Source organism: Podarcis gaigeae (genome assembly GCF_964106915.1).
Source record: "Podarcis gaigeae genome assembly, chromosome: 17".
Taxonomy (NCBI): Eukaryota; Metazoa; Chordata; class Lepidosauria; order Squamata; family Lacertidae; genus Podarcis; species Podarcis gaigeae.
In genome coordinates, this window is record NC_139694.1 from 40,738,951 (window position 1) to 40,764,188 (window position 25,238).

The 25,238-nt window shown below is 43.4% G+C and overlaps 1 protein-coding gene across 10 annotated transcripts in view; it reads left to right on the forward strand.

The window, feature by feature from the left end:
• The window catches only part of KIF17 (kinesin family member 17), a 48,167-nt gene extending 23,751 nt beyond the window's left edge, over positions 1-24,416 (forward strand). For 2 of the 10 annotated variants that reach the window (XM_083718773.1, XM_083718774.1), the window contains exons 7-15: positions 6,050-6,159; positions 6,926-7,073; positions 8,341-8,423; positions 10,408-10,541; positions 12,463-12,694; positions 15,152-15,410; positions 16,455-16,528; positions 17,512-17,629; positions 22,842-24,416. In XM_083718773.1, coding sequence (XP_083574899.1) covers positions 6,050-6,159; positions 6,926-7,073; positions 8,341-8,423; positions 10,408-10,541; positions 12,463-12,694; positions 15,152-15,410; positions 16,455-16,528; positions 17,512-17,629; positions 22,842-23,041 — 1,358 coding nt within the window. In that variant the 3' untranslated portion in view covers positions 23,042-24,416. Of the gene's footprint in view, positions 1-6,049; positions 6,160-6,925; positions 7,074-8,340; positions 8,436-10,407; positions 10,542-12,462; positions 12,695-15,151; positions 15,411-16,454; positions 16,529-17,508; positions 17,630-22,841 lie in introns of all 10 variants that reach the window. The other 8 variants (XM_083718768.1, XM_083718766.1, XM_083718769.1 and 5 more) reach the window with 7 other exon arrangements.
• Positions 24,417-25,238: the final 822 nt, after the last annotated feature.

The window sequence follows — 25,238 nt, forward strand, 5'->3', positions numbered from 1 at the left end:
GGGAAACGAGCCTCTCTTGAGATGACCATGCTGAAAGATTTGGACTCCAAGGAAGACAGGCGCTGGGTGAGTGCCTGGAACCCCCAGGAATCTAGCTTCTGTGCAGACACCCAACTTTTGTAAGAATATATTCAACCCCCATCCAAGAAGCCAGAGAGCTCAGTTGGAGGAGGCAGTAGTGGGTTAGAATGGACCAAGTGACTAACTTGGTGTTGGCATGATTCTCACCAGAGATGTACAAAGAAGTGGAAGTGTGGATATGCAGTATTATTTTAAATATAAAGGGGGGGGGGGAGACTCTGATAGGAAGGAAGAGTGGAACAATAGCCAGGGACAAGAAGCATCCCAAGGTGCTACACCAACCCTGAGCAATCCACACATTTAGATAAAGCGTGTGGTGCTGGCCTCCTAGAACTATATCACTACAGAAAATGGAAAGTGAACACCTGGGAGCAGGAGCCATGCAGCCTTCCTGTTATTGTTACCCCTGACCACAGACTGTGCTCACAGAGGTTGACTGAGGTTGGGCAACCCTGGCCAGGCAAATAGACTCCATCTGTCATTATGTGATAGGAGCCTGTTTTTGTTTTTTGTTCAAAAAATGTTGCATTTTAATATAATTTTTTAATTAATAAGTCTAGGTGCAAAAAGGAACAAAAGTGTCATAAAATGACAGAGCATTGCTATAAGAGTTTCCCACTTCGAAAATAATATTTAAAATGTTAAATGAGTATACAGTAGTGGAATTTTCCCACCATTAATATTAAAATATGTTGTATCAGGAACATTTCTAGACTAGGACTTGGAACAGAATTTTAAGAGCTGGGGGCAAAGGGACTGACAATTACTACCAGTTTTACAATTCTACTACCGTTTCCAGCAACTGTACCAGACTCTTTGGAAATTACACCATTGGGAGATATGGATGGGAAATTCCAGGTTAGCCAGGGCAAAGGATACATTCCTTTCTCCAGTTGATTCTCTGACTTCTAATAATGCACAACCCAGTGCTGAAGCTGCTCCTCCAATGAGGGTTTCTCTTCCCCACTTTCCTTTAGACCCCCCCCAATCACATTTATTGACATTCAGCACTTTCTGCCTGCAGCTGATTTCACAGCTGGAGCCTTTAGTATTACATGCTGTCTTGGGAGAGCTAGGAGTGCTGGGTTTCTAAGTATTATCTTTTGAAGTATTCTGAAATACAAAATAAATAATTTTTACAACACAACATTGACACTAGGAATTGCATTGCTGATGGGCACTAACCCAAAGGTGTCCTTGATGAAAACTAGTAAGTGGACAGGAAAAGAACCTACTCATGTGACCCTGACACAAAAACCTCCCACATACACCTTGTAAAATAATAAATATTTACTACGCCCCCTCTCTCTTCCCCTGCTCTCCCCCCACACCTATCTTCTCCCCCAACCTTACACCTTCAAAGTCTCACATCAGATATAACTGATCTGTAAAAAGGACTTTATGATCTGAAAATAGACATGATGTATGTACTTCTGTAACCCAAAAACCTTTAATGAAAACAATTTCTTTAAAAAGGTGTCCTTGATGGTGGCACAGCTACAATCTCTTGTTGTACTCGTAATTGCAATGGCATTTGCTATCATTAGGAAGAATGGCATTTCCTCCGAAACTCCCATACTGCAGTTTAAGCAGGTTCGTAAGGGGGGGGGCTAACCAGGTTTTACCCTGGATGAAACCTCCAGAAGGGCACCTTGGAGACTCCCAGGCTGTGTGAGATTCCTCCGACTGCTCTTTGATGATCCCCCCTAGCCGAGTAAGATTGTCTTCCATGAACATGGTCTTAACAGTGAGTCCGTAAGTGACTGTGGAGGCCAATTCTGGATCCACACATCAAAATTGGAAACAGAATTGCTAGATCCCAAAACTAAGATATTATCAAGAATGTATAACTTGCTGCTGAAATGGAACACTCAGGATGAAACTGTGAAATCTGCTATGATAAAATGGGCACAAGATGTTGGACATAACATTATGTTTGCTGACTGGGAACAGTTGTGGACCACAGGTATGAAATTTACAGCAAGTAATGCCTTACGAGAGAATATTATGAAAATGATATACAGGTGGTACATGACACCAGTCAAGCTTGCAAAAATCTATCATTTGCCCGATAATAAATGTTGGAAATGTAAAGAAAATGAAGGTACATTTTTCCATCTTTGGTGGACGTGCCAAAGGATTAAGGCTTTCTGGGAAATGATCTATAATGAAATGAAAAAGGTATTTAAATATACCTTTCTGAAGAAACCAGAGGCCTTTCTCCTGGGAATGGTCGGCCAATTGGTGGTAAAGAAGGATAGAACTTTCTATATGTATGCAACAACAGCAGCAAGAATACTTATTGGAAAGTATTGGAAGACACAAGAACTACCCACCTTGGAAGAATGGCAGATGAAGGTGATGGACTATATGGAACTGGCGGAAATGACTGGCAGAATCTGAGACCAGGGAGAAGAGTCGGTGGAAGAAGATTGGAAGAAATTTAAAGACTATCTGCAGAAATATTGTAAAATTAATGAATGTTAGAATGATGCTGGAATGAAATTAAGTGGTTTTTAGCAGTAATGCTATTAAGGAGTATGTGAAAATGGATTGTAAACAGGTGAGAAAGTAAAGTTATAATATATTAAGATGAAGGATTAAGATAAAAACAAAGAGGTAAAGGATTTGCTGAATTAACCAACCAAACTGGAATACAAAAAAGGGAGGTGTGAGGAGGTCAGGGAAATAAGCGAATGAAGGATAAGCATAGAAAGATGGATTACTTTTAATTGTTTTTATTTTTTCTCTATTTGTATTTTTTTTTGTTTCTCTTTTTTACCCTATTATTTCTGTAACCTTTTTTCTGAAACTTTAATAAATATATTTTTAAAAAACAATTCTGGATCCACACGTCCTTCTACTGTGGGGACATTGGTTTCTGGGTGGGAGTTGATCACGGTGTGGATTTGCCATGCGTGCCTTCCTCTTAGCACGTTTCTCCCTTGCGTCCTCAGTTCGAGTGTCTTCAAAGCCCATGACACCTTTGGTCAAGGCTGTTCTCCAACTGGAGTGCTCGCAGGCCAGTGTTTCCCAGTTGTCAGTGTTTATACTACATTTTTTAAGATTTGCCTTGACACAGTCTTTAAACCTCTTTTGTTGACCACCAGCCTTACGCTTTCCATTTTTAAGTTTGGGATAGAGTAGTTGCTTTGAAAGATGATCATCAGGCATCCGCACAACATGACCAGTCCAATGAAGTTGATGTTGAAGAATCGTTGCTTCAACACTGGTGATGTTTGCTTCTTCCAGTACACTGATATTAGTTCGCCTCTCTTCCCAAGTGACGTGTAAAAGTTTTCGGAGACACCGTTGATGGAATCTTTCGAGGAGTTAGAGATGGCATTTATAAGTGGTCCATGTTTCACAATCATATAGTAAGGTTGGTAGTACAATAGCTCTGCACTTCAATCAGGAGAAAGCTGCACTTGCAGAGCTCAGATGATGCTGGATTTCGGCATCAGTGTTGGCCCTTGTGGAAAGATAACTGCCTAGGTAGGAGAAGTGATCAACATTTTCCAATGTTACACCATTGAGTTGGATTTGTGGCGGTGCAGAGGGGTTATTTTGTACTTGTTGGTGTAGCACTTTGGTTTTTTGGATGTTGAGTGATAGGCCAAGCTTTTCGTAAGCTTTTGTAAAGATATTTAGGATGGTTTGTAGGTCATCCTCTGAGCGTGCGCACACTACGTTGTCTTCAGCATACTGAAGCTCTATGATGGAAGTTACGGTGACCTTACTCTTTGCTTTCAGCCTACTCAGATTAAAGAGCTTTCCATCTGTTCGGTATATGATTTCTACTCCGGTGGGGAGTTTCCCTTTGACAAAGTGTAGGATCATGGCAATGAAAATGATGAATAGAGTTGGGGCAATAACACAACCCTGTTTAACACCTGATCCCACTGTGAATGGTTCACTTTGAGAGCCATTGTTTTCTGCGATTGTTGCTGTCATATTATCACGGAGGAGCCAAATGACGTTTACAAATTTATCTGGGCAGCCAATTTTCAGGACAGTTCACAGGGCATTACGATTTATAGTGTCGAAAGCCTTAGTCAGGTCAATAAACACCATATACAGGGGTTGGTTTTGCTCTCTGCATATTTCTTGAAGCTGTCGAGTGATGAGAATCATGTTCACTGTCGCCCTAGAAGGTTGAAAACCATTTTGGGATTCAGGAAGGGTCACCTCGGATATTGTTACGAGACAGTTTGCTAAGATGCTTGCAAGAATTTTGCCGGCCGCAGCTAATAGAGAGATGCCTCGATAGTTTCCACAATCAGTTCTGTCACCTTTTTTTAAAGAGATTGATAATTTTGGCATCCCTAAAGTCTGCTGGGATCTCTTCTCTTTCCCAGATTTTTTCAATGAGCTTGTGAAGTTGTTGTGGAAGTTCAATTCTGCCCACTTTGAAGATTTCAGCCTCCTTGGCTCTGGAGTCTAAAAGCATCCTACCTAGGCAGCTCTCATCCTCATCTTTCCGAGGATGCTTATTTGCAAGGGGAAGCAGGAAAACCTTGGGAGGCAAAAGTAAGGATCTGTTTTTGCAATTGTGTGAGACAGAAATCCTGGCAAAGGAAAGGGTGGAGAAGGCTGCCCTCCGAGCAAAGTTGAAAAGGGAAGTTTTGTTTCTTGTTCTGCTGTTAAAGGGAATCATTGCAGATTGGAAGGCACCCAGCCAACCCCCTGAACTATCCTTCCTTCTTCTTTTGCTCCCCTCAGCATCTCAGAGATCAATTAAAAGTGGTAAAGAGATCAGAACACCATCTCCTGTACCTTTCGGAAACAGGAGCTTTTGTAATGATTAGACAATATAAATGGCAAATTCACAAGATAAGCACTTTGAAGTATTGTTTGCTTGTAATATGTTTTCTCTCTCTGGGTGTGTGTTGAATGTGTCTGTATCTAGAGGACAACTTACTTGTATGTAAAGAGGGCACTGTGTAAAGATTGTACGGTCTTATACTGCAATCTTAAGCATTTTTACTCAGAAGTAAGTCTCACTGAGTTCAACAGGACTTACTCTCTGGTATGTGTCTGATCATTATCACAGTTTCTATTATAATATATGCACAAGGGGGTGCTAGACTGAGTCTTTGATCCAGATGAAAGAAAGCCTAGTTTTGCCCCTGGTTTAAGTGCTGGGAAAATTGTGATTTCCCACAGTGATTGATTGGTTTTACTTACCTATATGCCGCTTTCCCACAATGAGCTGTACCCAAAGCGGCCTATGGCAAACATTCAGGACATCGATAGAGTACATGGAAATACAAATATGTAATACAAAACAAGTCAGTAAATTAAAAATAACAAATATTCAACAATTTAACAAACACAGAATAAATTCAGTATTACAAAGAAAAAACTAATCTCGACATACATAAATGCATAAATACAAAACAAAAATGAGAGTTAACTGACAATAACATTTCTAGTGCTGGTCTTGCTGCACTCCAAGTGTGCTTCAGAGAGGGGGAGATGACACACCGCTGGCTCTCCTCCTGAGGAGGTTGATAACAGTAAAAGAGAAATGTCAGAGAGCAATGATGGTCAGTCTGATGGTCAGTCTGTTCCCTCGCCTCTTGGAAGTGCCAACTGCTGGTACAGGTCTTGTTGCACTTCAGAGACACCTCAGCATCCTGGCCGAAATACAGTTCAGAGGGGAGGGGTCCTCTCACCAGGCTAGATGACCTACAGCTGGGTAGACAAACAAAGGGTATGAAATCAAGATTGGCCGCAACAACAGACTCACCAGTGTATATTTCCCATTGTTAAATAACAAAAGAAACAGAACATTCCAGGGTTTTGAAAGGCTCTTAATATATTTGTTGTCAATATAAACTATATCAAACTATTTGGAAATGAATTCCTTTGGGTCGTCAGGAAAAAGTGAGCTTTGCTCCCAGGCCCAATTTCCAAGCTTTCTAGGTGTGCCATCTTCTCAGTTATGTCCTTTCTCCTTCCTTAGTGGAGTTGTCTCACATGCTGCCTCCTGAGGCTGTTCAGCCTGAGGCGAAGCCAGAGCCCTCTCTTGAATCCCTGGCAGATATTGAGAAAGAGAAGCAGCTAATTCGAGAAGTAAGTTGGTGCAACCATATCTTCTGGCACTAGGGACGGGTGGGATTCCAGTACAGTCTTCCTTGCACAAACTTGCCAGGTAACTTTTCTAATTAGCTGAACCACACATATTATGGTTTAAATTATGTTCCATCATCTATTAAATATTTAACTTTTGTCAAGAATTTGCTGAGTTTAATACCTAGCTTTTGGTAATATGCCTTTATATTTTTCTACTGTGGTTATTGTACCAATGTTTTGAGATACTGTTGTTTTAGTATATGCTGCTTTAGTGTATTTTATAAACCACCCTGGAATTGGATAATGAAGGGTTTATCATTATTTTAATAACTTACTAACTAACCAACCTATATGCGTATGTGTGTGTATCAGCATCATTGAGAAAACACCCGAGAAACTAGTGACAATGCCAGATGGGCCCTCTTTGGGAGAGCAGTCCACAGATAGGTCATCCCAACTGAAAAGATCTCTTCTCCTGACTACCTGATTGCTAGAGTTTGACCTTCTGATTTTAGCTGTGGTCCTAAGCACAGCCATTTGGGAAAAAAAATGAACAAACCTCTAATGATATCCATGGTATTTCCTTCTAGTTAAATATGCTTAGCAAAGTTTACTTTAAGGCTAAGTTTCTTAAAAATCTAAAGTTTTCATTTCTCTTGAAAATATAAATGAGCAAAACCACTGTGTGTCCTCCCTCAACAAATATTCTCTAGAGTTGGAATGTGCCACATCAGGATCCCTCAGCTGTTTCCCTTGACCTTTTCAGGAGTATGAGGAGAGGCTGGCGCGGCTGAAGGCTGACTATGAAGCTGAACAAGAATCTCGTGTCCGGCTGGAGGAGGATATCAGCGCCTTGAGGAATGCTTATGACATGAAGTTCCATACTTTAGATGAGAACCTCCAAAAGGAAGCAGGTATAGCCATGAAGCCAGAAGAGCGGCTGAGTTGGAAGGGGTGGGATGTCCTTGCACATCTCTATGACCAGCAGTTAAATTATGTTTAATAATTTCAGGTTATTAAGTTTCAGGTTAAATTATGCAAAGTAGTAAAATTAAAAGAACAAATGATGCAAACTAGGAGACTGTAGGCTGCACTCTTGAATAGGATTAGGATGTACTATTTAATGCTTCTTTGGTCCCAGAGATGGTGCTCAGAGCCAGCAGCTCCACCAGCTGATATTTTTAAATTAAAGGAAAAAGCTCCTGGCCTGATTTGTTGACAGTCTTATCATTTGAGGAACAGGAAATGCTCAAGACATCCTCTTGTTTGAGCCCAGGGCCTTACTTATGAGTAAGGTCATTCCCCATCCTGGTGTTAAAGTCACCACATACAATAAGAAGGTAGTTAGGATATCCAGTAGAGACTCAGTCCAACACTCTCCTATCCTTTGCCAAATCTCTGCTGTCATGTCTGAGGTTGATACAAATCAACGGACGCAGCTTGTGAGCCTGGGTGGTTAGCACCTGGCAATAATTAGAGGAAGTGTCCTCTATCTCTGCGATCTCTGCATCTACAGTGACAGATTTCTGAATAGCTCAACTGCCACTTCCACGCCTGAGCAAGGAAATTTTCCAGGCAGGTTGCTCCCATGTCCTAAAGCCCTGGAGCATTAGAGAGTTTATCTCCAGGAGCCAAATCTCCTGCAGACAGACTATGTCAAATGTGTGTCGGTACCTTTTAAAATCTGAGTCAGCTAATTTGTTCCTCCAGCCTGCAATATTCAAGATAAAAGTTTTAGGGGCTGGGCTAATTCTTTAATGGTCAATAGTCAATCTGCAGGAGAATCTACCAATAAGGTGTATCTGTTTCCTACCCGCCAGTTGGAAATCGACAGCTGATGGGATTCATTTATACCTTTTAACCTGAGGACCCTCTTTTGAGGCAGCTTCTGTGCAACATGACTAGGAAGAGACTGGTTCTTTAAAGAAATCGTGATTGCTGTTGTTGCCTTTTAGAATGTTTTAAGGCTTTGTTATTATTATTGCTCTATTTATTATTCTGTTGTCTTAGTATTGAAAGTGCCCACAGTATTGTATGGAAGGCAAAGTAGATATTTTAGAAGTCAATATATAAATGTATAAAATTGCATCACTCTCAGTTAAAAACTACTGCCTCTCTCAAGCTGAACAGAGCTTCAGGATAAAACTCATTTTTTCTCTGCATTTCCTTTATTTTCTCTAGAAATCACCCAGACAGTTGAAGCCATTGCTGACCAAGCTTCTTTGCCTCCAGGCCTTGCTAAAGAAACTGAAGTGTCAGCCAAGGTACCCAGGAAGGTGAACTTCCCTCAACAGATGAAATGATGGCCATGCAGAAACCCTTTAAAAATACTTCTGAAATGACACAGGGTCTCTGTAACATGAACCACCGATGGCCATGCAGAGTAGCTCTGTCACAGGAGACTGGAGTGTGTTTCAGTTGGAGGCGATTTGGATTTAATAATAATAGCCATTTAATAATATACCATTTATATCACTGCATTTAGGTATCATGATAGAAACCATGACTTTTTGTCGAATTAGATACACCCTCCTCCCCTTCCTTTCCCCCTCTTTAGGAGCAGCTGCAAACAGACTGGCCACTTCTGCTTCTGTCTTGGACTGACTGCAGTTTAGCATTATGTCCAACCCTAAACCATGGTTATTCTTAGCTATGGGCTTGTGAAACAAGCCAACTTCTTAAACCAAATTTTTAAGTAGGTTTGTTAATATTTATTGTGTTTTTTATGCAATAAGCTGTGCTTAATAAATAAAACCCCCAGATGTGAATGCTTCTAAATTTCTCTTTGCAGCTACAGCATAGGTGGGAGAAGAGAGGGGAGGGGAGCCTCCAAGCCCAAGGCCTGCCTATCCTGATTACTGTCACGATAAACTGTGGATTATCATGACATTGAAACATAGCCCTTGGTGTAATTCTTACAAGAGCCAGGTAAATTAGGTCAGCAAGGGCTGACTTCCCGAAAGCTTTTTAGCAGGTTCACAGCAGAGTAGTCTTTTAGTCACAAACCACTTCTCAACCATTCTATCTTACAGGTTAGCCCTGCTTGAATATATGCTGTGTTGTGGTGTACTCAGACACAGCAGTGGAATCTTAAAGACAAACCAATTTATTTTAATATAAGTTTTCAAGGACTACTCTAATCCATTATACCAACTCCAAGTTATTAGAGGGACCCAGTGGTGGCCCATCCTGTGAAGTGAAGTGAAACAGAAATGTGCGTCTGCCCCCCCCCCACTGCCACCAGAATGCCCCCTTTCGCTGATGCTTAAGCACCCTTTGTGGTGCTTAATTATGGGATTCAAGTGAATTTAATGAACTTTTATATATTTAGTTCCATGAGATAACTTCGAGTAAGGAATTATACTTGAAGTTAATAGGTATTCTCCTGGATTAAAACAGTTTTGAAAACCAGACTAAGGGCTCATCCAGATGTCTGCTTCTCCCATGATTTCTAGGCATGGGTCTCAGAGGTTTTCCCCAGGAAAACCCGTTGTTTACTGCTGAATCGGAACAAACATCAATCCTCAGAAAAACCAATTGTTTGTTCCAATTCTACAGTAAGCAGCGGGTTTTCCTGGAGAAAGTGGTGGGACAAAAAAAGGACCTCTGTGCCCCATACCTAGAAATCATAGGACAAATGGAAGTGTGGATGAATTGATGAATTGATCCTTCAGGCACATGTGTGTTTATTTAGAAGTGAGTCCCAGTAAGGTCTCCGGTAAGTGGTATAGGATTACACCCAGGCTTTGCTCAGGAATAAATCCCACTGAAATAAGTGAGACTAATTGTGGGTAAACATGCTTTTGTTGAGATTCCTACACTGCAGTGTGCATTGTGAAGTCAGCAGCTCAGTTTCTCTGCTGGTTGATGATAGAAGCATTTCATTGTTGCCCAGCAACTTCAGGGCATGTCCAAGGAGCAAACTGTTTCCTCTCCCTTTCCTCTCCCAGAACCTTGCACAACAGCTGGGTTGGCTGGGACTGAAGTATGGCAGCAGCAAAACCAACAGCAGTAGTAACCAAGCGCTGGGTGCACAATGCTCCAGCAAGCCTTGACCTTAGACTTCAGACTGTGTGTCCAGTGGATGGGCCAGTCTTTGTTTCCTTTCTCCCAATCCCTTCTGGGAGACAGGCAAAATATAGGATGTTGAATTTTGGAAACTTGTATGTCAATCAGCTTCAGTCCATCCCTCAATGTGGATATCATGCATATTCAAAATGGCTGCCTCCCATTTTCCCTTACACTCAGGAGTCCAACACAACTGAGCCGCCTGTTCCTTCTGTGGCCCAGAATTTGGAGAAAGCTGTCAGACCGGGGACACCTGGGACTGATGTGGCTGAGGAACTCCCAGTGGCAGTGAACCAGCAGCAAGTACTTGCCAGGTCGGTGTGAGGAATAGACAGACCATCAAGGGGTGCAATGTTTGCTGGACTTGCTCATTTGCTTCGATCCAGAGAGGCTCCCGTGTGGGCCCTTGAGGCCTGAAGCAGACACTGTTCCATTTTCCTTCAGTGTTGGGCGATTGGAGTCCCCGCATGCACCTTCATTGCATTTCATTTTTAATGTGTATGCCCCCTTTCTATATCTATGCACAAGCCAATTTACAAGCTGAAGAAAGAACAAAAGATCATGCACCTCATCCAATACAAAAAAGTCATAATAAAAACCTAACTTTAAAATAAACAACTTACATCATATAAAGTAATCCATTAGAATATAATAGTGCACAATAAAATTAAATGTCAGTAAATAAAAGTGAATTTCTGTTTAATTATTAACAATTATAATAAATAATTGCTAAACTATAATCAATAATAATAACAGCAAGCCACAATGCATAAAATAACACAATACATACAAAACCATGTAAAAGGATCAAACTGAGAAACAAAGATGCACAACTTATAAAATTATTTAAAAAAGAAAAGCCCTGAACTCCTCTCTTTGCCTCTGCTTCTGCTTGTCTTACAAGTCATGGTCTGGGACAGGCTCCTTGGCCTGCGGGGGGGGGGGGGGAGGCAAGGCAGGTGGGAAAAGCCATTGCCTGGTGGCCAACACAGTTTCTCTCCCCACACCTTGACTCGGCATGCCAGGGCAATGTCTGTGGAGGATTCTCTTGTTCAGAAGGTAGAAGTTCTGTGACCTGAATGGCAACTTCTTCCTCCCTCATGACAGTGGATACTCAGCTGCTCCTCCTTTGTCCCCACTGGCTTTTCCACCATGCTTTCCTTCTCAGCCTCCCTTGGCTCAGCTTCTTAGCAACCAGCTGTGGTCCAGAGGATCTTGTTTCAGCTGCCTCTCCGGCCAGCCGTTGAAGTCTGTCTCCCTGCTGACCCCACTTCCTGCTTCAGTTCCAACAACCTTTGAATGTGCAGGCTCTGCCGGGCATGAAAAATTATTTTCCCTTTTGGGGGTATTTATTTTCTTCAGTGCACTAGAACATTGGTTCTCAAACTCTGTTTTGGGTTTTTTTTTGACAGATTTATTGAGGTTTCTCAGTCACAAAATCAGAAATAGTGGGAAGTTTCCCTAAAACTGCAAAATAGCCTGCCCATTATCACCAGTATTCTCCTACAATGTGTTGGAAATAATAATAATAATAATAATAATAATAATAATAATAATAATAATAATTTATTATTTCTACCCCACCAATCTTTGGCACAGTCTCAGTTTAGACTTACACACTATAGCTTTATTTTCCCCCTTTTAATTTTTCCATTTTACAATGTTTCAACAACAATAATTAAATCTAAACAAATTTAACCTACATTTATTTGACTTCCCTCCCCTCCCCCTTGTGGTTCCTTATTTTATATCATAATCATACTGCCTAACCAATTCAAACCTATTTACAAATTTATCATTTTTACTCCCGTTAGTTCTTACTGCTCGTATTTATGTCAATCCTACTAACATTTTTAATTGCTTACAGTTTGTCTTCATATATTCCCACACTATAGGGAATATAAGGCACATACAAAGCATTCTTTTCTTCAAAGAATTATGGGCATTGTGTTTATTAAAGGTTGCTGGGAATTGTAACTCTGTGAGGAGGAAAATATAGTGCCCAGAGTTGCTTGAGGGGAAGAATGTGTTTCATATCTGCACAGCCTAAGGGGAGCAACTGGGAAGCTGAACAGGACTGGCCAGCACCCAATAATCTTTTGCAAAGTTCAGGGGTTCCAAGTTTCAGGGATCCTCAGCAGACAAGTTAGTGGCAAAATGGAGGTGGGAGAGACTGAATATAGAAAGTTGGACAAGCAGTGCTTAGAGCTAAGACATTGCCTCCGACCCTCTTAGATTGCAGATGCTGGAGCAGCAGGTGGTGGGAGGTGAACAGGCCAAGAACAAAGACCTGAAGGAAAAGCATAAACGGCGAAAGAAAATTGCCGATGAGCGGAAGAAGCAGCTGCTGGCAGCTTTGCAGAAATCAGATGAGGACAGCAGTGACTGGGTCTTGCTCAACGTCTATGATTCCATCCAGGAAGAAGTGCGAGCCAAAAGCAAATTGTTGGAGAAGATGAAGGAAAAGGTGATTCCTTTCCCCTCTGAAGTCTTGTACAGTGGTGGGTAAGGACAGCTTTCCACACCACATTTAGATACTCAAGGGCATTGTGCAGTAACGGACTTAGGATCAGGTCCTTCTCACCATGACCTTTAAAGCAGGGGTTCCCAAACTATGGTGCATGGACCACCAGTTGTCTACAAGCTTCATTCAGGTGGTCTGTGCCTTGTCCATGTTCAGTAGTCATTGATTTTAATGGTATATTTATTGTTTCTTTAAGTTCTTACCAGTGCCAGATTAAACCCTGTGGAGGCCCCTAGGCAGTTGAAATCTTGCAGATGGTGGGCTCGGTTTCTGAGTCAATGCAGGTTTCTCTTCCAAATTCAAATTCTTTCAAGATCAAATCAATATTATTTTGATCCGTTGTTGTGGGATCCCTAAAAGGTGTGGACTCCTAGGCCAGTGCCAACTCTGCCTATTTGGTAATCCAGCAGTGCTTCTTACATTGTATTGTTTTACAACTTAAATTCCATAAAATTCAAAAAGCATACAGCATCTCACACAGCGCATTACAATTGTTGTAACAGGCAGAAAAATGATTAAGTTGTCCACCAAGACCTTCAGCAATTTTCTAGCTTGAGAAGCATTGCTTTAAAGCATTGCTTTTCATACTAATATAAGTAGTGTTAGTAGTATCACCACCATTTTATTTTGTATCTACATTTAGTTTGATTTTTTAAGAGGAGAAAGGGTGGTGGGGAGAGAGGAGGAAACCAGAGAGGCCTTATGGAAATGAGGGCAGAGCTCCTTTACCTAAAATAGTTGTATAGAAAAGGGAATTTGCAACAGGTTTAGCTTTCCCCACCCTGCAGAACAAGCTGCAACCATTCAAGTTTAAAGGAGCCAAGACTGCCTACATATTTGACCAAGTGGTATGTCCCTTGCATGGAGAAGATGGAGAATGCTATTGGGTGACAGAGAGAAGGCAGAACTGCTCAGCATCTACTTTGCCTCTGTCTTCACCAAAAAGAAAAGCAATGCTCAACCTGTGAGAAGGATCTCAGGGTCTTGGTAGACCACAAGCTTAACATGAGTTAACACTGTGTATATATACTAATACTGTTTTAGACTGTATCAACAGAAGTGCCCTACCTGGACTCTGAGATCATCACCTGAGGCCCTTCTTCATGTGCCTCCTCCATGAGAGTTTCGGTAAGAATGTTCCTTTTCTGCAGTGGCTCCCCATTTGTGGAATGCTCTCCGTAAGGAGGTTTGGTTGCCCCCTTCATTATACACTTTTACGCACAGGCAAAAACGTTCCTCTTCAACTAGCGATTTGGCTAATTAATATCCCATAGCCCTTTAAATGTGTTGTAGGAGTGGGGGGGCGGGGATTATTGGTTTAGTTCTTGTATTTATTATGTATTTTGTGTTTTTTATCTTGCATTTTTTGTTGTGAACCTTCCTGAGATCTACAGATGAAGGGTGACATAATAATAAAAATAATGTATAGTGTTCTAGTCAAGGGAAGTAGGGCACTTCTGTTGATAAAATAGTATCAGTATACATCACAGTGTTAACTACACTGTGCACTTATACACCTTTATGCGCCAAGGGAAGTAAAAGTCCCACTCTATTCTGCCTTGGTCAGACTCCACCTGGAATACTGTGTCCAGTTCTGGGTGTCACAATTTAAGAAGGACGTTGACAAGCTGAAACGGGTGCAGAGAAGGGCAACCAAGTTGATCAAGGGCCTGGAAACCAAGCCTTATGAGGAATGGAGTTGGGGATATTTAGCCTGAAGAAGAGGAGTCTCAGAGGAGAGATGATAGCCATCTTCCATTATCTAAAGGGCTGTCACATGGAAGATGGAACAAGCTTGTTTTCTCCTGCTCTGGAGGGGAGGACCCAAACCAATGGCTTCAAGTTACAGTAAAGGAGATTCCAACTAAACACCAGGAAGAACTTTCTGACAGTAAGAGCTGTTTGACAGTGGAAGAGTCTCCCTTGGGAGGTGGTGGACTCTCCTTGCTTGGAGGTTTTTAAGTAGAGGTTGGATGGCCATCTGTCACGGAAACGGCATTTCCATCTGGCTTCCATCATGCCAGAAGCGGTTTATGCTGGCCACATGACCCGGAAAGCTGTCTGTAGACAAACGCCGGCTCCCTTGGCCTGAGAGCGAGATGAGCTTTATGACTGATATTGTTGATTCTTTGTCGTATTTCTTTTTGTTATGTTTTCACTTTTTGTTTTGTTAACAATAAATAAAAAGTTGTTTTTTTAAAAAAAAGTTCTGTAGTTATATTATGATTTTCAACTGAGCTAGTTCCATGCGCATCATCAAGTGCAGGCTCCTCAGGTGATGCTCATGCAGGTGTGAGCCAGCCCTGTGATAGGCTCAGGTAAGGACTCCTGAGCTTGTGTACTCTGGATCCCAACATGTTACTTAGTTCTTATTCCCATAACTGGCTGCTTTCTTCCCAGCTGAGGGTTGCTGAGACTGAAATCAAAGACCTTCAGTCCGAATTTGAAATGGAGAAGATTGATTATTTGGCCACCATCCGCCGCCAAGAGCGGGAGCTCCTCCTTTATCAACAGCTACTGGACCAGGTGCAACCCCTCATACGGCGGGACTGTAATTACAGCAACTTTGATAAAATCAAACGGGAGTCCACGTGGGATGAAGAATCAGGCTGCTGGAAAATCCCAGAGCCTGTCACTCAAAAGACCAGTCTCCCTGCAGGTAAGAAGAACAACTCGGAATTACCATCTTACATTGCTCTGGTTGCCCATTCATACAGGATTTTCATGTGGGTTTCACTCACTTCTTAAGGACTTCTTGGGTATCTTATTTCCTTCATGGTCACTCTGGGACTATTTAAAATACTTTTCACATCTCACCTTCATGAGAAATCGGGAACAGGCTTCAGGCTCATAGACTTGGAACTAAGCAAGATGTGTGTGTGGGGGGGTGTGGATCTACTTACTGCGTTCAAAATGGAGTTCTCAGAGTAGGGGAGCAAAATGTGACCCCTTCCACCACTACGCTTTGTTCCTTTAAGAGTTTTTCTCTCTGCCCAGCTCAGTTCTGGTATGGAAACCAGCTGGAGAGAGAACAACTTAAGAACTGCAGGATGCAGTGAGGTGTTGCTTGTCCAGCTGAAAAACCCCACACGTGCCTACTCAGAATTAAGCCTCATTCTTTTGCTCACAGGTAAGTGTGTACATGACTACAGCTATATATCAGAAAATCCCTATTGGTGCTAATGGAGATTTCCTCCCAATGCAAATAGCAGCTTCAAATGAAGGATTTTCCTCAGGAGTCCTGGAGAGTCCTGCCTGCCTGCCTGTCTGCCTGCTGTGATCCCAATAATCACACCCACCCACAATTAATGTTTGCAGTCTTTCAAAAATGATGCCTTAAATGCTCCTTGCTGTCCAGGGCTCCTTTGGGAGAAAGGGTGGATGATGATGATGATGATCAATAGAGGGTTTGTGAGAAAGAGACTAAACTGCTCAAGCCTCAGGTCAAAATATGAGTCCTGACCAACCAATCGACATTTGCCCTCTGATTGGCTTCCACCATTTAAGCAACAGCAACTGTTGTTGACTAATGAACGGATGGAATTTATTGCATCCCCGCTTTAAAAACGTTTAGAAAGCAAGCTGTTAAATGGGCCTTTGTAAGTCTATGCACATATTGGATCCTGGCCCAGGTGACATGAAACTAGCAGAGAAATGAGCCACCACTGAGGCTGAGAGCCACCATTACTCTTCTTTTCCATAGCAGTTTCATCGTTGTCACAGACCAAAGCAGGCAGGAAGAGCTCATCATCGGAGAATGGGGATGCAGCAGCAATGGTAAGCTAAGGAAGGCCACTTGGGCAATACTGAGAATGTTACACAATGTACACATAATAAATGATCCAGCTGGGAGTCTGCGCTGAAGGTAAAACTTCAGGGGATTCTGTTGATCTCCAAGCTGGTTCACACATTGCCTTCATAATGAGGGGAAAGAGTGAAACTAACGCCCTACTGCTTGGTCACTGGAGGAAGATATTAGGGGTGGGGGCTTGAGTGCAGGCAGGGTTTAGCTCCTGCCTTCTTCCAGCAGCCAAGGCAAAGGTGCAGTAGCAGCAGCAGCAGCAGCAGCAGCAGCAGCAGCAGCAAGGAATTGGCCCTATCTCCTGCATTCCTTAATAGTACAATATATAAATCAGTCCCCAGGTCAGTGTGGAAAGCTCAGACCGACCAACTGGGAGCAATCGTGGTCATGGTGAAGCAAGACCCTCTTGCGGTGTTAAAGCTGTGAACTCCTCCATTGTAGGCTCAGGTTGCAGATTTGTGTAAATAGGACACCACAGTCTGTGCTGCACCTCATTCCAAAAGAAACACAAATTCTAGGTGAACTCCTTGAATCTCCGGAATCTCACACTGCTCAGAGTGGGGTGGCATGCAACAATATTTTCCCATTTTTCATGTTTAACCAGAGTGCATACATTCCACAGTGCTGTTACTCCCCCAGAAATTGAATGAGAAGTTAAGCTCTTCTACACACAATGGCTTTTCATAGAATACATTTAAGTAAGCTCTCAACCCTCTCATTTATACCCCATAGATAACTTGGTCTGGATTAGATTATTTTTTCCATGGCTTTGTAACCTAGTTTTTGGACACCAGTGTGGAAACTAGACAGAGAAGTAAGTGTAGTTCAGCAGGTTAAAAGTGGGGCTGACATGTCAGGTTTCAGCCTCAGTTTCCCTCATGCGTAAAATGCGAACAGTAGTGACCTCTTTAGGTTAAATGATGACAAACTGGTGACTGCTTGGTTATGTTCCCAGCAGGAAGAAGACCGCTATAAAGTGATGCTGAGCAAGAGTGATAGTGAGAATATTGCCAGTAACTATTTTCGCTCAAAACGAGCAAGCCAGATTCTCAGTGCTGACCCCATGAAGAGTCTAGGTAAACCCCTTCATGTGTTCTTTCCTTTTCCCCCCAAAAGGTTTGCCTGACTTCTACATAATACCCAACATTTGTACAGTACTCTTAAGGTGTCCAAAAGGTTTCTGAAATATTATTTCAGTATTCCTTACAACAGAGGCAGGAACACTCCCACTTGTGGGAGGATCTTGGCTCACCAGGGGGTCCAGTTTTGTTTGCAAGGGCAGAGTTCAGTTCTGCCTTGGCTGCAACTGCCTATTCCCAACAGGGAACATGAGCTTGCAAGCCAAAACATAATTTCTTCCCCTCCTCCCCATCAAGTGACAGGGAAGGGAGAAAGAAAGGTGCCTTTTGGAAGCATTGGCAGTGGGCAGGAGGAGTCCCAGGTGCTGCTTCCCCCCTCTGTTGTTGTTGTTTAGTCGTTTAGTCGTGTCCGACTCTTCGTGACCCCATGGACCAGAGAACGCCAGGCACCTCTGTCCTCCACTGCCTCGCGCAGTTTGGTCAAACTCATGCTGGTAACCTCGAAAACACTATCCAACCATCTCGTCCTCTGCCATCCCCTTCTCCTTGTGCCCTCCATCTTTCCCAACATCAGGGTCTTCTCCAGGGAGTCTTCTCTTCTCATGAGGTGGCCAAAGTATTGGAGCCTCAGCTTCACAATCTGTCCTTCCAGTGAGCACTCAGGGTTGATTTCCTTCAGTATGGAGAGGTTTGATCTTCTTGCAGTCCATGGGACTCTCAAGAGTCTCCTCCAGCACCATAATTCAAAAGCATCAATTCTTCGGCGATCAGCCTTCTTTATGGTCCAGCTCTCACTTCCATACATCACTACTGGGAAAACCATAGCTTTAACTATACAAACCTTTGTTGGCAAGGTGATGTCTCTACTTCTCAAGATGCTGTCTAGGCCTGTCATTGCCCTTCTCCCAAGAAGCAGGTGTCTTTTAATTTCATGGCTGCTGTCACCATCTGCAGTGATCATTGAGCCCAAGAAAGTAAAATCTCTCACTACCTCCATTTCTTCCCCTTCTATTTGCCAGGAGATGATGGGACCAGTGGCCATGATCTTCGTTTTTTTGATGTTGAGCTTCAGACCATATTTTGCGCTCTCCTCTTTCACCCTCATTAAAAGGTTCTTTAATTCCTCCTCACTTTCTGCCATCAAGGTTGTGTCATCTGCATATCTGAGGTTGTTGATATTTCTTCCGGCAATCTTAATTCCGGCTAGGGATTCATCCAGCCCAGCCTTTCTCATGATGAATTCTGCATATAAGTTAAATAAGCAGGGAGACAAAATACAGCCTTGTCGTACTCCTTTCCCAATTTTGAACCAATCAGTTGTTCCATATCCAGTTCTAACTGTAGCTTCTTGTCCCACATAGAGATTTCTCAGGAGACAGATGAGGTGATCTGGCACTCCCATTTCTTTAAGAACTTGCCATAGTTTGCCGTGGTCGACACAGTCAAAGGCTTTTGCATAGTCAATGAAGCAGAAGTAGATGTCTTTCTGGAACTCTCTAGCTTTCTCCATAATCCAGCGCATGTTTGCAATTTGGTCTCTGGTTCCTCTGCCTCTTCTAAATCCAGCTTGCACTTCTGGGAGTTCTCGGTCCACATACTGCTTGAGCCTTCCTTGTAGAATTTTAAGCATAACCTTGCTAGCGTGTGATATGAGTGCAATTGTGCGGTAGTTGGAGCATTCTTTGGCACTGCCCTTCTTTGGGATTGGGATGTAGACTGATCTTCTCCAATCTTCTGGCCACTGCTGAGTTTTCCAAACTTGCTGGCATATTGAGTGTAGCACCTTAACAGCATCATCTTTTAAAATTTTAAATAGTTCAGCTGGAATACCATCACTTCCACTTGCCTTGTTATTTGCAGTGCTTTCTAAGGCCCATTTGACTTCACTTTCCAGGATGTCTGGCTCAAGGTCAGCAACCACACTACCTGGGGTATACGAGACATCCATTTCTTTCTGGTATAATTCCTCTGTGTATTCTTGCCACCTCTTCTTGATGTCTTCTGCTTCTGTTAGGTCCTTTCCACTTTTGTCCTTTATTATGGAAATCTTTGTATGAAATGTTCCTTTCATATCTCCAATTTTCTTGAACAGATCTCTGGTTCTTCCCATTCTATTGCTTTCCTCTATTTCTTTGCATTGCTCGTTTAAGAAGGTCTTCTTGTCTCTCCTTGCTATTCTTTGGAAATCTGCATTCAGTTTCCTGTATCTTTCACCATCTCCCTCGCATTTTGCTTGCCTTCTCTCCCCCGCTATTTGTAAGGCCTCATTGGACAGCCACTTTGCTTTTTTGCATTTCCTTTTCATTGGGATGGTTTTTGTTGCTGCCTCCTGTATAATGTTACGAGCCTCCATCCATAGTTCTTCAGGCACTCTGTCCACCAAATCTAAATCCTTAAACCTATTCCTCACTTCCACTGTGTATTCATAAGGGATTTGACTTAGATTGTATCTTACCGGCCCAGTGGATTTTCCTACTTTCTTCAGTTTAAGCTTGAATTTTGCTATAAGAAGCTGATGATCTGAACCACAGTCAGCTCCAGGTCTTGTTTTTGCTGACTGTATAGAGCTTCTCCATCTTTGGCTGCAGAGAATATAATCAATCTGATTTCGATGCTGCCCATCTGGTGATGTCCATGTGTAGAGTCGTCTCTTGTGTTGTTGGAAAAGCGTGTTTGTGATGACCAGCTTGTTCTCTTGACAGAACTCTATTAGCCTTTGCCCTGCTTCGTTTTGATCTCCAAGGCCAAACTTGCCAGTTGTTCCTTTTATCTCTTGACTCCCTACTTTAGCATTCCAATCCCCTATAATGAGGAGAACATCCTTCTTTGGTGTCACTTCTATAAGGTCTTGTAAGTCTTCATAGAATTGGTCAATTTCAGTTTCTTCAGCACAAGTAGTTGGTGCATAAACTTGGATTACTGTGATGTTAAAAGGTCTGCCTTGGATTCGTATCGAGATCATTCTATCATTTTTGAGATTGCATCCCAGTACAGCTTTCGCCACTCTTTTGTTGACTATGAGGGCCACTCCATTTCTTTTACGGGTTTCTTGCCCACAGTAGTAGATATGATGGTCATCCGAACTGAATTCACCCATTCCCGTCCATTTTAGTTCACTGATGCCCAGGATGTCAATATTTATTCTTGCCATCTCATTTTTGACCACCTCCAACTTACCCAGGTTCATGGTTCTTACATTCCAGGTTCCTATGCAATATTTTTCTTTACAGCATTGGACTTTCCTTTCACTTCCAGGCATATCCGCAACTGAGCGTCCTTTCGGCTTTGGCCCAGCCGCTTCATCAGCTCTGGATCTACTTGTACTTGCCCTCCGCTCTTCCCCAGTAGCATGTTGGACGCCTTCCGACCTGAGGGGCTCATCTTCCAGCGTCATATCTTTTATATGCCTGTTGTCTTTGTCCATGGAGTTTTCTTGGCAGGGATACTGGAGTGGCTTGCCGGTTCCTCCTCCAGGTGGATCACGTTTGGTCAAAACTCTCCACTATGACCTGTCCATCTTGGGTGGCCCTGCACGGCATAGCTCATAGCTTCTCTGAGTTATTCAAGCCCCTTCGCCACGGCAAGGCAGTGATCCATGAAGGGGTCCCCCCTCTACTAGACTTCTAAAGTTCAAGGTTGTAGCAGCTGAGCAGGCAAACCTTTGGAAGGATTAGCCCTGTGCAGCAGAGTGTCCATGCAGTTCAGGCCCCCCAAGGCTGCAAAATACTTTGCAGCAGCACACAATCAGCAGATTCCTTTCTCAGTAGCCTTTGCCCCCCCCCTCCACTCTCTACCCTCTACTTCCTATTTATGCGGATAATGTTGAGAGCCTGCTCTGCAAATGCCCACTGTAAAAAAGGGAAGTACCTTCAAAATGCTAAAATCTCAGTCTCTCTCTCCCCCCTCCTGTTGATGGAATCTTCTGCTCTTGCTAAAAGGGATTTTCCCTCTCCAATTCAGTAGCACCTTGCAGATGGCATTGCTGTGGTGCCATGTAATTGACAGGCTGTACCCACTTGTCAAATTTGTCCCATGAGACCAATCATGATAAGGATCTGGCCAAAGAAGTTTCTCCCCATCCCTGCTCTACAACAGCCCAGGATGATAGGCCAGGAAGTATTATTATCTCTGTTTTGCAAATGACGAGCTGTGTTGGAGGGACTGACGCACCTACCAGTAAGTCCATGACAATCCTCACTTCCAAACAACTTGTTTATTGAGCATTCATCCTGATCTGTTTGCAAAGAGGTTGCAAAGAGATGACCTTGCATCAAATAATTGCTGTTTCCCCATCACTTTCCTTATTGTTATAATCTGATTTTGCAGTAGTTCTGTTGTGCAAAAGCACCAAATTGGCATTAGTTTCAATGTGAATTTGGCATCATGTGATTGAATCCCACCCAAACAACAGTCTGTAAGGGCCCAGTGACAAGACTGAAACTAGGGACTTACTGCTTAATAGTTTCCTGGATGGCACTGTACTACACAAGGTCAGGCCTTATGCTGCAGTCCTACAGTCATTTAACTGAAGTTAATAGGACTTGCTTCTGAGTAAACATGGTTAGGACTGTGGTGTTAGTATGTCACTGTACCTATTCCATATCATCAACATTCTCTGTTATTATACAGGTATCTAATATGCACACATACACAATAGGCAATGTACAGGGTTTTGTTTTTTTAAAGCATGTCTCAAAATCTTTAAAAAGCATAGCCTCAAAATCTTCCTATATACATAACAATGTAAGGCTGTTGATGATGTAGTTCATGTGGCTGTCAGGAGGTGAGGCAGGTGGACTGGGCGATCTGTTTAACCTGTTTGCCAAACCGCTCTGTGAAGCACCTTCCCCCATCCATTAAACATGGCTGCTTCGAGGTTTAATGGAGGGGAAGAGGAGGTGTGTCAGAAAACCACCCTCTGAAGGGGGTTCAGGTGAGCTGTGAGAAGGAGGGGATGGGCAATGGGGGGTGAGGTGAAGAGAGGGAAGTTGCAGGATTGGCAAATGGGTTGGTGAGTGGAGCGAGGTGGGACTGCAGTATTAAAAAATATTTATGCTAAGTGATGTATAGGTTTCTCCAGGGAGATGTAGTGTTTCATGTTGAAATTAGACCAAGTATCTCAATGTTTCTCTCTCTCTCTCTCTCTCTCTCTCTCTCTCTCTCTCTCTCTGTGTGTGTGTGTGTGTGTCTGTATTTTTGTCCTTTGCAGCTTCCCATAATTCTCCCCCTTTGCTGAACAACAATACCTCCATCCTGACTTCCAGCCTGGCTCCTATTCCCCCTGCCCAAACGGTGGAGATGCCCCAGCCACGTCCCTTTCGTCTCGAATCTCTGGATTTCTCCTCTCCGTCAGCCAAGACAAAGCGCAAGAAAAGCCGGAACAACTTGAGTGGCGGCGACCCGCTCTGACTGCTGTGGTTGTTGGTCTGCGTGCCAGGCTAGTCAACATCTGGACACCCTTCCTTGACCCCCATTTTGGGGACCATAGCTGCTTTCCAAAGGGATCCATGGCTTTTCTTTCCCTTTTGGGGAGAGTGAAAGCAATTAAATGCTGCTTCCCACAGACGATAGTGTGGTCAGCCCTCCATGTTCCGGGCGGGGCTGATACCTCTCTCACAGTTGCCTATTCCTTTGCCGTTTTGTAGAGACCTTGCCTTTCAGGCTGCTCTCCCTCTCCCAATCCTCGAAATGCACGGCAGCAGGAAGCGAACTCAAACCCAGAACAGATGGATTAAGAATTCTTGGTGGTGGACCTTAAGATTATCCAAGTGTTGCCTTTTGCCTCCCTAATTTGTTGTAGGAAAGGACGCTAGTGGGCATAATCTGGCAGAAAATCCCAAAGCCCATTTAATAGCCTGTAACATCACTGCCCTGCCCTCAGTTTAGATCCTGACTCTGCTCTCATTTTGGATTTTGAGGGATTCTGAAGCAGACAGACAAGAGGAGAAGGGAGATCCATTCTACACTTAAGAGCAGAATAGTGGCTGAAGGGGGTTGAATTTTGAGTAGTTGAGAAGAACAGTGCTCAAAGCAGAACCTGCACAGTTTAAATTTATGCTGTGCTGGGTGGGAAAGGCCTTCTGGGAGCTGCCCACCTGTCAAGCAGCGTTCAAGGGGAGCTGAGAGGGCTGAGTAGGGCTGGGAAGCTCCACTGTCAATCTAGGCAGGGGGTCAGAGAAAGGGAGGGTATGTCTGCCCAGCTCACAATGCCTGGGCTTCCCCAGAAGCTGGACTCCAGAAGCTTCTCTCCTGCTCTTCACTCAGCAGCCCAGCATTTCATTGCAGCTCAGTTGCATCCCCATATAGGGTGTTGGAGGGGAGGATTGCGGGGGGGGGGGCAGATAGACAGATTTCCCAGATCATTTCTCTTCTGCTCAGAAGGCACAGTACGGTTTTTCTTCAGTTTAACATTTTTAGCTAGAACAATTTCTTGTCACTTCTGCAGCCTGAGATGAGCTCAGCCCAGCAGGCACTTCCCTCCTCCTCCACCATAGCAAGAGAATACACTCTTACAACAGTTTCACTGCCACACCTTAGCCACTGCTTTCTTCAAGCCCATTTCAAGATGGATGCCTCACCACAGAACGTGGGCTTTTGATGCTGCACAATAATTCACCAGCTTTGTGCACTAGATGAGAACAGTTGAAAACGGGAGTGGGAGTAAGAGTAGCACATTCATGTGAGAGTCAGATGTTAATTTAAGGTACTGCTCTCTGTCCATGTGTTAGTTGATTTCTTTGTTTTCACCTTTTATGTGAGCACAATAAACTGCCTGTTAATGAAACTTTAGCTTGGTTGCTCTATAGCCCATGTTGTCCTCCACTATCCATTCTCAATTTAATTGTAACCCTGGAAGGAAATGTGCCATAAACAGAGGGCAGGGAAGAAGAGAATCTCTGCAAGCTTGGACCCCAAACACTGGGGGTTCTGAATGACTTCCTGCCTTCTCCCTCCCAGTCCCCTATCTGGGATTAGCATGCAATATCTGCGCTTCCCTCATACCACGGATTCCTGGCAGGGGCCCTGAGGCGGGGGAGGGGGGGCGCAGAGCGGAGCGGATATTCTGCTGGTCTGTGCCTCAGCCCAATCAAGGAGCTTCAAGTACAATGGGAGACGGTTGCATACCAGTGCCAAACTGCTGCATGCCAAGAGCTGCTGGGCTGTGGTCTCCATCGGGCCAAACGTAGACGCCATATTTGCCCCTCCACATATGGTGGTGTCTCCAACCTTTGTTTAAGAGAATACCTTTATAACAGGTGCTGGAAGACAGGGCTAAGAATGGCCAGGATGCAGCTTGTCTGACCAAATAGGTAGTGTTGAGTAGCAAAGAGATGCTGCTTCCCAGGCAACCTGTTTATTGAGCCTTCATCCTGCTGGCTTTTTAACTTGTACTTGCTGCCATACAACTGGGCACAGTTTGGCTTTCAGAGTTCTACTTTTCCTAAGCCATGGGGGACGGTCAGGAACTTCACAGAAGTGTTGGAGTCTATTTTTCATCAGGGTTTTTAAAATCCCCAATCTTCTCCCTTTGTGGCATCTTTCCAGTTTGTTCAGGAAACATTGCAGGGGGGTCGTGTGAGCTGTTTTACAGCTTTTTCTCCATGAC